At 34.4% G+C, this 14,634-nt stretch overlaps 1 protein-coding gene across 7 annotated transcripts in view; it reads right to left on the bottom strand.

Moving 5' to 3' along the window:
• The window catches only part of PCNX1 (pecanex 1), a 171,938-nt gene that overhangs the window by 86,681 nt on the left and 70,623 nt on the right, over nucleotides 1-14,634 (bottom strand). For 5 of the 7 annotated variants that reach the window (XR_013827110.1, XM_079913207.1, XM_079913208.1 and 2 more), the window contains exon 8: nucleotides 10,506-10,690. The exons of the other annotated variants lie outside the window; for them this stretch is intronic. Coding sequence is in view for 4 of the 5 variants with exons in the window: in XM_079913207.1 (XP_079769333.1) it covers nucleotides 10,506-10,690 (185 nt within the window). In the remaining variant the exon portion in view is untranslated. The remainder of the gene's footprint in view (nucleotides 1-10,505; nucleotides 10,691-14,634) is intronic. 7 annotated transcript variants of the gene reach the window in all.

Here is a 14,634-nt window from a genome sequence, read left to right on the forward strand (position 1 = left end):
TGAAATCAACTAAAATATTACTCTTTGTAATTTTCAAATGAAACAGTAAAAGATGATTAAGTCATTACTGCAACTATGTTGTCTTTTATGTATAGATGCCTAGTATGAAACTTATATAGAAATGGGTGCATTTTAAATAAAAATAAAACACCCCCCCCAAAAGCTTTTCAGAAAGAAAACTGGGAAAACTGAGTAGTTTTATTACTACATAAACCTACAACTACAAATCTACAACTCTGAATGCATACAAACCACGGAGTAACAAGGAGTAAAATTTAAACAAGGCATAAAACATGTCTAAGAAAAGGGCAGTTATAATTTCAACAAACGTGCATGACTTCAACAGTGCTGTTTTTTTCCCTTAAGAAGCGTCTGTCTACCTACTAACTTTACAAACATGTCAGGTTCATAAAAACATACATGGCATATGTCAGAACAAACTAACTTGGTATTAAGGCTTCACGGTGTAGTCCCAACTTAACTCCACCAAAAGAACAGATCCTATGTCCCTCTTACATCTTTGGGCTTGGCCGCTGACAGCACTTCAGAAGTAACAAATTTTATTCAGAAGATAATTCAGAAAAAAAAATTACACTAAAAAGTGGTTAGCTTAAGGTTTCAGAGAAAAACTTAGTAACATTTTAATATATGAATATAATAATCTACTAAAGACATCTTCAAAAATAACCAAAACAGAAATAAGTACATATTGCTATTGGTTTATAAAAATTAATAATATCTTAAATTTGTACAAATCTTCTTAGCAAACCTAACAACTTGACATATACCTCATTTGAGATTAAAACCATAATCACAGTTAACCTTTCTGAACTAATAAGTAAATGTGCCCTTATTAATAACCCTATTTTAATAAGTATTCTGTATTTAGAAAAATACTTCCATTTAAATATTATTTCTAATGAACGTTAACTGGGAAGAAAGTAGAACATCAATGAAATATGTCCTCCTCACATGCATTATGATTATAAACTAAGTTATCTCCTCATAATTCAACTCCCAGGTCATAACTAATTATATCTAACAGTATGGCTCTGTCATGATTTTAAAAGAAAAACATTAATTTCTGACAAACAAGATTGGAGGCTGGAATTTCAGACTTAATAATGACATTGGCCATGATATAGCATCTCTAAGATAAAGAAAGGTTAAGGCACCTGGTATTTCTGTTTCAAATATTCAATAATGATTGCTATTGTCTTCAAAAATTCAATTTAATTAAATTACACAAAACCCTATTTTTCTTGAGGTGGGAGAATTTCCAGTAACCACAGGTCAATACATAAGTGATGAACAAGAAGATAAGTAAAACTGAATACTGACTTAAGGAACAAGGACACTTGAAGCATTTCCCTGAAGTCACAAATTCAAAATAAACACTGGGGACTTCCCTGGTCGTGCAGTGGTTAAGAATTCGCCTGCCAACGCAGGGGACACAGGTTCGAGCCCTGGTCCGGGAAGATCCCACATGCCCCGGAGCAACTAAGCCCGTGCGCCACAACTACTGAGCCTGCGCTCTAGAGCCCGCGAGCCACAACTACCGAAGCCCACGCACCTAGAGCCTGTGCTCTGCAACAAAGAAGCCACCACAATGAGAAGTCCGCACACCACGGCGAAGAGTAGCCTCCGCTCACCGCAACTACAGAAAGCCTGTGCGCAGCAACGAAGACCCAACACAGCCAAAAATAAATAAATTAAATAAATAAATGAAAAAACAAAAAACCAAAACAAACACTGGCAAAACACTGATAAGACACAGAAATTAATGAGATTCTCTAATTAGTCCTATCAATAAAACTCACCACGTAGCACAAAGTTCAGTTAATATTGTGAGAAACCCTTAATGCATTCTTAATGTCACTCTCATTTCACTTATTTATCTTAGAAAGAGGTGGTTACCAGAAGGACAAATCACCCGTAGGGTTCTTCCAATCTTCCTAGCACCAACGACAAAGAAGGCCTCTTACATTTCTTGGACGATTTCCTTCTGTAGATCCCCACCCTACACCCCCATTCATTCTGCATTCTCCAAGCCTAACCCTGATACACTGCTTGACTTCTCACTTTTCTAGCATTATTCTTAGCGCAAGTAGGGCCTACAAGAGCGAAGAGAGATAGAGACAAGGGAGGCAGCTTTACAGTGTTTTTAGAAGACCACTGGGGGACTACACACACCTCTATGACGAACTTGAGTACTCTACGGAAAGTGTCTTTTTCTGGTGGTGATGAGTATCGTGCTCACAATGCCATTCCAATGAATACATGACACTTCTAAGAGAGAAGGCCTTGACAAGTTCCAATTTCTTGGATAGCACCCACCTTATTATGAGTGGTGCCTGTGAGTCTCTGAGGAAACATGAGTTTTCACCCAGACAGAAATGACTCATTTTACTGCTGCTTACAGGTTTATGGACCTGTTTCTCCCTAGACCAGGGATCAGCAAACTTTTTCTGTAAAGGGACAGATAATAAATATTTTAGGCTTTGTGGGCCAGATGGTCTCTGTTGCAACAGTTCGAGTCTACCGTTGTAGCGTGAAAGCAGCCACAGAAAACACATAAAATAAATATTTACTTTATTTACAAAACAAGCGTCAAGCTAGATATAGTCATCAGGCCATAGTTTGCCAATCCCTGTCCTAGACCAAAAGCCTTACTCTTATAAAATCTCTTTAATTCTCGTGCTAAATGGAAATCAAGTCACTATGTTGCTCCTGTTCAACACTGGCAACCAGCCCTTCTTCCTAGAACGTGCAATGCTGTGCTAGGTTTTTAAAACAGGAGAAGAATAAGAAAAAGGGTAGAAATGAGAAGAAAGAGGTTGGTTTAGAAGAGAGCTTTTGAGTACTGGTAAGAAAAGACAGATAAAGTCTATGGCTTGGTAACACTGAAAGAGATTCATATACTGATATACTTTACTGCCATGGTCACTGTTCGCTAGTTCTGACTTAACACAACATGTCAGTTCAGTAAGTGGAATCCCCAGATCAGGTGAACCTTCCAGAAGTGAATGTACAAGTTCACATTCTGATATAATTTCATCATCTCACATCTCCTTCAAAAGGGCAAGTCCTCCTCATCTTGGTAAAATAATCCATAACAATGACATTGATGACATTACAAATGATTAGATAAATAAACAAAAAAAAGTCACAGAATGGGAGAAGATATTTGTAATTTGTATCTGACACATTAGCTGTATCTAAAATATCAAAAGAACTCTTAAATGTCAATAATAAGACAAACAGCTTGATTTTAAAACTGAGTAAAAGATTTGGACACACTTCACAGAAGATATATAATATGTATAGTCAATAAACACACCAAAGCATCCTCATCATCCCTGCTCACAGCAGAAATGTAGATTTAAGCCACAATGAGATATCATTATCCACCCATTAGGGCTAACATTTAAAAGGCCAAAAATAGCAAATGTCAGCGAGAATGGGAACAACTGGAACTCGTACATGCTGGTGGGAATATAAAATTACTTTTGAAAACATTTTAGACATTTTATTCATAAGAGCCAATACCTGGAAACAACACAAACTTGTCCATTGACAGATGAATGAATATAAAATATATAGTAAGCTCATAGAATGAATACACAGCAACAAGGAACATACTGCTAACAACATAATGAATCTCAGAAGCACCATGCTAAGTGCAAAACTAAACACAAAAGGCGATATATTGTGTGACTGCATTTATATGAACTTCTAGGAGAGGAAAAACATAATGACATAAAGCACACAGTGGATGCCTGTGGCCAGGAGCAGAGGAGGCACGGACTGCAACGGGGGCACAATCTTTTGAAGATAATGAAAATGTTCTGTATCTTGACTGTGGGATTTCACAGACGTGCACATCTGTTAAAACGCACCAAATTGTACATGTTGAATGAACACAATTTATCATGCCAAAATTATATGTCAACAAAGTTGATTTAAAAACAAACAAGAAAAAAAAGACTAGTCAGGTAAAAGACCAAGTAGATGGATGAACATGAGACAGCATGTAGTCAGTGAAATTCCCACAAGTTACTAATCAAGGTTCTGGAGAATGAGGGACATTTGTTGTTTTGTTTTTGTGTTTCATTTTAAAAATATGACGCATCGAAAGATTCAAAAGCAGTACATGAAACGAAGAAAGTTCCCCACTCCCCACAGAAAGCCACTGCCAGGAGCAGTTTCTGTGTCTTCTGAACAATTTTTATCTACATTTTGTCCCAAAACAAATGGATCATTCTCTTCATACACACTTTCTAAACTTTACTTCTTTTGCTTACTAAGTAGCTTACCTTTTCATGTCGATAACACATATATATCAAGTTCTGAACATTACAGTTATGTTCATGAGTAATACATCAGGGTTTCTCTAGTAACAGACATTTAGATTGTTTACAGTTTTCCAAATTACAAGCAATGCTACCACGAATATCCACGTACATATATCTTTGCATTTTTGTGAAACCTGTGGATTAAAATATATCGGCATTTTTGGTCTATTGTTCTAAACCTCCCTCCAAAAATGTTCAATCTTGTAGTGGACTATTTCACCAGACCCTTTCCAACAATGGACATCACTACACATTCAGTAGATGAAAAATATCATAATCCTATTTTTAATTTGCAATTTCAAAAATTATGAGCAAAGTGGAGCTGTTTGCCCATAATTGCAAGCTACTTGTAACTCTCAACTTTTCTAGTAGGTCACTGATCTTAATCTTACTGATCTGAAGCGTTTATTGTCTTACTGTGGCAAAGACTGATGTCTGGCCTCCAGTATGCATCTTGTCCTTATCCCTCCTGAAAATAGGACCTTCCCCTCGCTGAATTTCAGCTGAGCCTATGTCTATCTACTTAGAGGCCTCTCCCAGCCTCTCCTGAAGCTAGAAGTTGCCACATGACTATGTATGAGCCCATGGAAGGCAGGAGAAAGTGACAGGCACAGTTCCCAAGTCACAGTCTGAAAGAAGAAGGCTAGCTGTCCTTGACCTTTTTTTAGCACCACCCTCCCCACTGCCCTCCTGTCTGGGGGGAAATGTCAACAACTGGAGCAGTCACTGTGGACCACGCAGGGAAGCCATATGTGGAAGATAAAAGAACCAACCCATCTGCTAGGGACAGCTCCCAACAGACTGTTATGAGAGAAATGTAAACTTCTCTCTAATTTCAGTCACTGATGGGGGATGAGGGAGGGCAGGTCTCTCCATTAAAGACTCTACCTATATTCTAACTAATGCACATACTAGTCAAATTTAATTTAGAATCTTAAGAATGTTAATGTTAGAAAGCAGTTAATATAGTGCTTCAATGAATTCTTTACAACACAGACTGGCAAGAGACAAATCAGATATCTCAACCAGTCTCTGTTATCTACTGTAAAATTCCTAGAGTAGTTCAAGCATCCCAAACTTTTAAAAATAATATGCCGGTAGTCTTTCCACAGTAACAATGATAAACTTCTGAGCATTTCCAGGAAATGACGGTTAGAGTAGATAAAATTTATCTAGGTTTATTTTTAATTTTAATATTTGTGGGGATAAAACAGACACTCTCAAACCCTGCCAGATAAAGTGTAAACAAACTTTCCATAAAGCAATTAAGAGTATACATCAAAGTCTCAATAATGTTTATTTCCCCTTGACGGATAATTCCATTTCACTGTATTTGTCCTAAGGACATAATCACAGCTGTACAGAAAGGGCTGTGCAAAGGATGTTCAGCAGAGTGTTTATTACAATAGAAAATATCAGGACTCATCTTGAAGACTAACAATGGGGTTAATTAACTGGTTAAATAAATTGTAATAAATAATAATGTTAACAATAATAGTGATGATTATTTATGTAATTTACTATTGCCAGGCATTGTTCTAATTGCTTTCAATATTTTAATAGGTATAATCCTCACCGCAAACCTATGAAGTATTATCACTATCCCCCCCTTTGATACCTGAGGAAACTGAGGCACAGGGAGAGAAAATAACTTGTCCAAGGTCACACAGCTAGGAAGTGGTAGAGCTCGCATTTGAGGCCAGGAAGTTTAACTCGAGAGTTCACTATTCTACACTACCTTTCATGTAGCTCTCAGTGATAAAATATTACGCAGTCTCTTAAGAACAAGTTAAAAAACAACATGAATAAATGTCCAAATGTGCTAAGAGAAAACAGCAAGAAGCAAAACTCATACCGTGACATAAAAGTCATACAACATCATCCCAGTTCTGTTAGAAAAGCATATACATGTATGCATTAAAAAAGAAAGGAAATAAAAATAAAATGTTAATAGTGACTATCTCTGCATGGTAAGACTGCAGATGACTTAATTTTCTTCATTTTATTTTCCAGTATTTGTAAACTTGTATTAGAACATGCTTTTCCCATCCTTACACCAAAAAGTATAAATAGAATACATCCCCCTAAATTCTTAATGCTTCTTCCCTCCAGAGATAATGAAGCATTTTTACTGTTTCCATAAAAATAAACATTTTACTTTTGTTTATAAATACTGGAGATATGGGGATATATGTATATGTACAGCTGATTCACTTTGCTATAAAGCAGAAACTAACACACCATTGTAAAGCGATTATACTCCAAATAAAGACGTTAAATAAATAAATACTTTGTGTTGCCCTCCCCTGCAAAAAGGTCCAAAAAATAGAATTTGTATTCAAAAACAACAATAAAGGGTAAGATCAAGGTTGCTGCAAAAAAGAATATAACTTTTAGTTTAGATGAATGAAAAAGATCTACCATAACACAGGAGACTAAAGTATGGACTCCAAGGTCCCTTTAAAGCCATCTTGACTTTGTATTTATAGTAATGAGAAGTACTTAATGACAGAGCCCAAAATGTTACAGAGTAGTCCATAATAATATAATCTATTTTAAACACTAAGACGAACATAAAAATCACTGAAAGTTTTATAGATCATCTGAGTCTCTGCTTTTTAAAAAAAAAAATTTAAAAGCCTCCAAATTGTATTTCTCCTTAATAACACATAGCTGCTAGAAACTGCTTAAGAAGGTCAATAGGGTGTTGCCAGATTTCCATTAAATCTTTTTCTAGAGCTGATCACATTTTCAAGGTAATAAGTTCTGTAGTAAAGCGGATTATCAGAAAGAATACCTTCTTTGTAAATACTTGTATAGTAATGAAATTTTTAAAAAACCTTAGAAAAATCAATTCATTACTCTTTAAACCTCTAATACATTAATGAAATTAAGAAAGTCTTAAATTCAGAGGAACACTACCTATGATATTTATATATTTTACATTTATGTCTTGATAAACATAGAACTCTATTGTCCTCATTTCTTGCCTGTAATAGTATTTTTATTTTTCACATGAAAATAGTTTTATATATACTTCTCAAAACATATCCTCACCACCACTAATTTCATACACAGAAAAAAAAAAAGACAAATTTTCCTGTTTGATCCCATCTAGAATACTTCCTCTGAGATGTGATATATATTAAGAGTTTAACTATCAATTATAATAACCTGTTTCATCACTACATCAATTTACTACTCTTAATTCACAAGCGGAAGCCAGGATTAACATAAAAACTGTCTCTTGTGTGACTTACCTGGGTAATAAGCAAAAGCTTGTTTTATTTAGTAAAACTGCAGTTTAATTCAGACTATAGTATGAAATCAACTGCAAATAAGTTCAACGAAAGGCTGATAAAAAGAAAATTAACCTTTAGAATGTGGTTTTTACAAAAAGAGTAACATGTTACATTGAAGGATTTGAGAAATTCTTTGATAGTAATTTCCTTTTCAAAGATTTTAACTTCAAAACTTACCCATCACTTACATAATTATTTAAACAAAGTTTCCATGGAAATGAAGTCTAGAAATGAGAAAGGAAGCCATCCAAATTTTTCCAACCAGGTTCTAAATTATACACTTATAATTCAGTTTTTAAAATTATGATGAACAATTATTATGCCTGTGGAAAATGGATGATGAAAATGTATTTTTCTCTGCTGATTAAGCTACTAATAAAACCTTATAATGCCATCGTCAATGAACTTTTCCACCACGTCCAATGCTACCTGATAATCTTGAAATGCTAGATAAAATGCAACAGAAAAATAAGGATTCTCAGGGTTTAGTATAGGAAATGGATGTGGTTATGTATTATGACACCACAGAGTAAAAATGTCAAAAACATAGTTAAGGAAAACTACCTAGCCTTGGAATTAAATAATGCCTGACTGCAAGTTTCCTTTAATCGAAAAAGGCTAATATTCCTCACTTTAAAAAGTAAACGCACAATTACAACATATACATGTATACACATAAAAAATTTATATACATCCAAACATATATATGTATAAGTGGATATATGTAAGTTTGAGTGTGTATGAGTGTGTTATATAAATGTATTATGTGTATTTATAAATTTTCACATGTAAAAATTATACATTTAAAATTTTCAGTTGCAGAAGCTAAATTTGGAAGGAAGCAATCCTTTGTAAATACTCCATACTTTCAGGGAATATCATGGCTAACTTCAACATATTTGAGTATACAGTATCCAAATTCATTCACACAATTATTTTACTACTGTTAATTAAAATCATGTAGAAAATTAAACTATGCAACAAAAACATTCTAGTGGAATGTATTAAAAAATCAGTGTCTACCAATTCCTTCAAGTTCAGCTGCAGTTCATTTTTAGAATCTTCTTTGGCCAACCTTATGTGCTATGAAACGAACAGGTATACACTGTCCATTGATTGTGTGTTTTGTGCTAATTATTACTAAGCATTCAATTTGGCAACATTCAATTACCACAGGCCAAGAACTATCAGAAAGCAGTTAACACAAAAGATAAAATCCAAATTTTAAGAGAATATCCTGAATATTTACCAGTAGATGCTAAATTGACATGTACGTATTCTCAATAATCTGCATGCGGTTTAAGCATGAAACTTTATAACTAAATCTTGCTTAGCAAGTTTTTTGAGCAAATTAAGAATTTTTACAAAGGAAAATCACCTACTGGTTCAATTTATTCTTCATTTGACAAGAGTTTAAAAATCCAAAATGGATTAAAACTAAGCTTAGCTAACCTACTACCAAATGATCAACGGACAATGGTGATAGTGACTGTAATTTTATACATACAAATTGACAAGTCCTCTGTTCATAGGAACTTTGGGTTAACCCAAGAGAAATGTCAATAAAAAGATACCATTTACTCAATATATTTGCAACTAAGGAAGCATCCCTACTATCAGTCAAGGCAAGTAACTAAAGTTTACCTTACTCTTCTCAAACACCCTCTTTATAGACTCCCTGCCCTCTTCAAATTACAAACTCAAAAGCAAAAGCACTCTAAAATTAAAATGTTTTATTGCCTTCTCATTTTATTTAGAAATCACCGTACATTCTAATGTATAAATATCTTAGATGACCATTTTCAGCTTTCTATAAGATTTGCTAAAGACGACAATTTTCATCAATATGCATATCTAATACTTACTAATTCTCTCTGTAACTAAGAGTTTTTACAAAATGGGTAAAGAGTCAATAAATAGCATATGAAATTTTATTACCTATTTTGGGCACCCTATACCATACATCCTTCTAGTAAAAGCATCAACTAAATTATCTTCTTTATAAATGAAAAACAGTTATAATATGGAGAAACAAAATCACAGTAATAAGCAAATATAATACTTTGAAATATGTATTTCTGAATAACAGGATTTTCTTCTTCATTATATTTACTTAAATTGCTATTAATCTGCATTTTGAGCACGAGAAAGCTGAACTGGACAGAGAAGTAGAAAACAAACCAGTATAAAATACTGTCTTTTTAAGGCATTACTGAGGCTTTAAACTATACCACCTCTCTGAGAATTAACTATTTAATAACTTATATTTCTATTTTAGATGTATTAACAGGAAAAAGGAAAAACTTTATAAAGTCATTTGATAGTGGTATAGAGCCATCATGTCCTCAGAATACTGCATTTAGAATTATAGTAAGTCCTATTTCAGATGATAGACATTGAAGTAAAATATAGAATACTTAAAAGAAAGATTATACAGTAATAGGCCATTAGAAAGTACTTTTGCCTTTCCTGCAGCAGAGAATTCAGAGAAATTAAGGTTCAATCAAAATAATTTTTTAAAACTCAACATTTCACCACATGGTACAAATGCCAAGAAATAGTAAAATTGCCCAAATCGTTATAACAGGACAGTAAAGCATGAACATTTATTAATACTTTACCATTAATAACGGACATGCTCAAAAGAAAATGTAGAGTAAGAGTTGAAAGAAACAGAAAAGGGAAAAGCAAATATCAAATTTTCCTTATACACAGGGCAAATCCTAAAAAACAGTGCTCTTATGCATAGTTCCAAAATGAAGCTATCTCAGGAGAGAAGTGTAATCAGTTACCCATTATCTGCCACATCAAAGTTTTACGTCACCAAGATTATATAAGGCCTGCGTACCAAGTTCATCGTGCAAACTGCTGCCGCCTACAGCAGATGCATTGTCATGTGATGCTTCTAAGTGGACACTCCCATTTCTCACCAGCAAGGAGGCACTAGCACTGAGCACTGCAGCCTGGGAAGGGGGGCGGGACTGGACTTTGACCTGGGCTGTGGACTGCTGGTCTTGCTGACCATCTTGAAGGCTAGGAAAAAACATGGATTGGGGAGACATTACAGGGAAGAAAAGAGAAAACAATAGCTAGAAGTCAATATAGAAAACAAATTAAAAAAAAAAAAGATTTCAATGTAACCTAAGAAAGAGCCAACAAACTTTGTAAAATATGCAGATCATACTGCCGGCTTAAAATTTCTGGTCTTTAGAAATCTGATTCATGGTGATGAACACAGAAAAATTTCAATGTATACGTAAAGCAACCAATCTGTGACACCTTTCCACCTCAAGACAACAAAGTCCTAGTATAAGGAAAAAAGTAGCAAAGAAGAGTCACAAGTACACTAAATATATGTAGGCTGTAGCTGGTCCCTCATAGAAAAAACCTATTTTTTAGTTCAATATGCATTTTTATAAATAACCTTGATATAATTATTCTAGAATTGTTCTTTCAAATATTCTGGCATCTCAAATTCACAATAAGACAACATTTCTATGCGCTTGAAAACCAAAGAATCTTTATCAAATGCAACCAAGATGACAATTTTGAATCAAAAGAAAATCACAAACTAGTGAAGAAAACCAGAATAAAAAACACTGACTCAATCAAGTGAAATAAAAATGACTGCTGAGATGCTAGAAGAAATATAATTCATATATAAAGTGTTTTTTCTATCAAAAGCCTACATAGTTCTGAAATAAGGCCACAGGCTTTATATACAAGTGTTAGTTAAAATAATTATGTTCCCTTAGTGAATTTTGTTCTTATCTTTTCCAATTCATATCAAAGTTTCATTACAAGAACCATCGTTTTACAAAACCATAAAAATAATTTGGAAACCAGTAATTTCTCAAGGGATATTATAGTCTTTTCTGAATTTTACAAAAATTTAAAAATACTTAGTATTTTGTGATTATAAATGTTATTAAAATTATCTAAAGTATCTAAAAATTAGATAAAATTAAGAAACTATATTATATTCTTAACTCATTTTTTGTTTATATATATTTTAAAACACTATGAATTTTAACTTTCTTAGTATAACACTCAAATTTAAACTGATGAAACTCATGAAAACACTCTGAGTATAATTATTATATGTCATTCTCTACATAATGTTCAATGCATATCTGCACTATTATTAGACCGTTTAGGATTTAAAAGAAGTATGCTACTTAGAATGGCCTTATTTGGTAACTTTATCATTTTCATGAGTATCAACTTCTCTCTAATCCTTTGAATTAAACGCAGCGGTTTCTCTGATGTCTATAAAACAAGACTAATCCTGCTGCAGACTGGGAAGAGAGCTGTAATTTGAAGCAGAGTTGAGCCTTGAACAACGCGGGGGTTAGGGAGCTGAATCTCCAGAGTTGAAAATCCGCGTACAACTTATAGTGCCCCTCCTTATCCACGGTTCAGCGTCCAAAGATTCATCCAATTACGGATCATGTCACCCTACAGTATTTATTATCGAAAAATACCCACATGTAATTGGAACCACACAGTTCAAACCCATGTTGTTTAAGGGTCAACTGTAACCATGAAATAAGACTAAGTAAAAAATACTTCACATATTGCTTAAAGCTGTGGTTATGGTAACAGAACACACTCTGGAACTGTACTGTCTAATACAGTAGCCACGCATGACTAAAGTAACTAAAATGTTAGTTCCTCATTCATGCTAACCGTATTTCAAGTGCTCAAGAGCTACGTAACACAGCTAGTGGCTACCATGGCTACCACAGCTACCAGAGTGAGCAGAAGCTAGTAGTTAGTGTGTTCTATACTGGACAGTGCAGATTATAAAATATTTCCACCACCACAGAAAGTTCTGTTACATTAATTTTTTTTCAGGCTTCTTTTAGAGCCAATAAAAAGTACATAATCTAGGGCTTCACTGGCGGCACAGTGGTTGAGAGTCTGCCTGCCGATGCAGGGGACACGGGTTCGTGCCCCGGTCCGGGAAGATCCCACATGCCGCGGAGCGGCTGGGCCCGTGAGCCATGGCCGCTGAGCCTGAGCGTCCGGAGCCTGTGCTCCGCAACGGGAGAGGCCACAACAGTGAGAGGCCCGCGTACCGCCAAAAAAAAAAAAAAAAAAAAAGTACATAATCTAAATAGAGCACAGGAATGTATGCAACATATTAAAAACAAATAAGTCTGCAAAACACTTACAATGCTTACCGGCACTAACTTTTTAAGTCATAACTATAAATAGTAAGTCCGTCCTTGGAAGCCATCTAAAGTTATCCATAAACCTTACCAAAATGACCAAATTTCACAAGGGAGAAAATTTTGAGTAGCTCAAGTACTATGATCCTTCAGATTCAGAAGACAAAATTTTATAATATACGTATATATATACTCAACAAATTTTTCCATCAATTTCTTCACTTAAAAGTCATAAACAAAGGTGCTATACGGCAGTTAGATGTATTCTAATGTGAACGTATTGAGAATACGCTAATCTTCAACATATCAATATATAAAAGGTTTTCAAAATATTAGGCAGTGCATGAAAATCAACTCCAGAATAAAGGAACAAAGACAATTAGCCAAAATCTATGCAGTTGTAAATGTCCAGTTTCTGAACATCAAAAGCTAGACAAAAAGTATTTATGTCCCTTGAATTCCTGTTTTCAAGAATCGTTCAACAAGAAAAAAGCGTATTATTTTTGCACAAATTGCTAGGAAAACTATTCCTGGAGGTGGTACTTCACCTTAAGCTAACTAATAATTGACAAAAATTAATCTTTTTTACCATACCAATTATATATCAAAACTATCAGTTTCAGAAAAGGTAGCAACTATTTCACAACACAGCAAAAGGTAGAAATTTAGGTTTCTAAACCATTAATTATCAGTAGCATCACTGACACGCAGTCTCACTAATTAATTAACTCTTCTAATTTAAATGATAAAAAAATAGTTGGTCTTGGTCTTTCCTTCCTCTGTACCACTTACTTAATATTTGACACATTCTGCCTTACACTGTTATCTTTGTATGTATCTCCTCAACTAAACAATAAGCTCTAAGAGTATGATCACATTATTGCTATGAATCTCCAGAGAACACTCAGAAGAGTATCTTGAACACAGTACACAAGCAACAAATATCTGGTGGATTCCTTCCTGTGTACCACAAAATGACATGAATTTCCAATTATGGACTCAGTTATTACTATGACCTTATTTGATTACAAGTCTTTCAATCTTATATTTAAAAAAATAAATTTAAGGGCTTCCCTGGTGGCGCAGTGGTTGAGAGTCCTCCTGCCAATGCAGGGGACACGGGTTTGTGCCCCGGTCCGGGAAGATCCCACATGCCGCGGAGCGGCTGGGCCAGTAAGCCATGGCCGCTGGGCCTGCGTGTCCGGAGCCTGTGCTCCGCAACAGGAGAGGCCACAACAGTGAGAGGCCCACGTACCGCAAAAAATAAAAAATAAAAATAAATAAATAAATAAATTTAAGAATACAGTAAAGCTTCTTTCCCTTCCCCCAAATGCACTGATGATTTATTTTCATTCCAGTCCATTAACTAGAGTTCTAAAAGATATCACATTTAGGCTGATAAATATAGAACTAACTCTTAATATTATTATAGAATTTTTAAATATTCATTTTTGTTTTTAGCTCTAGTAACTGGGAAGAATTAATAAGGGCCTACAAGGTTAAGTTAATGAACAAAAAAACTTTAAAAAGTAATTCTGAAATAGGATATTCTAACAAGCATAAAAAATACATGCAAATTCTCTTTGTGAGGAAATTGATGATTCACCCCCAATCTTTGGAGACATATACTCTACCAAGTTGCTTTTTAGACTGTCGATTACTTACACTATTCATTAAACTTTAAAATAAGTTAATAGATTTTACTGATATTTATAGAGTAGTTATAATTAAAGTGTTATCATACCTATTCCATTTCTTTTTGACAAGTTTTTCAAGTTTTGCATAACCATGCTATCCTATATT

The sequence above is a fragment of the Stenella coeruleoalba genome (genome assembly GCF_951394435.1).
Source record: "Stenella coeruleoalba genome assembly, chromosome: 2".
NCBI lineage: Eukaryota > Metazoa > Chordata > Mammalia > Artiodactyla > Delphinidae > Stenella > Stenella coeruleoalba.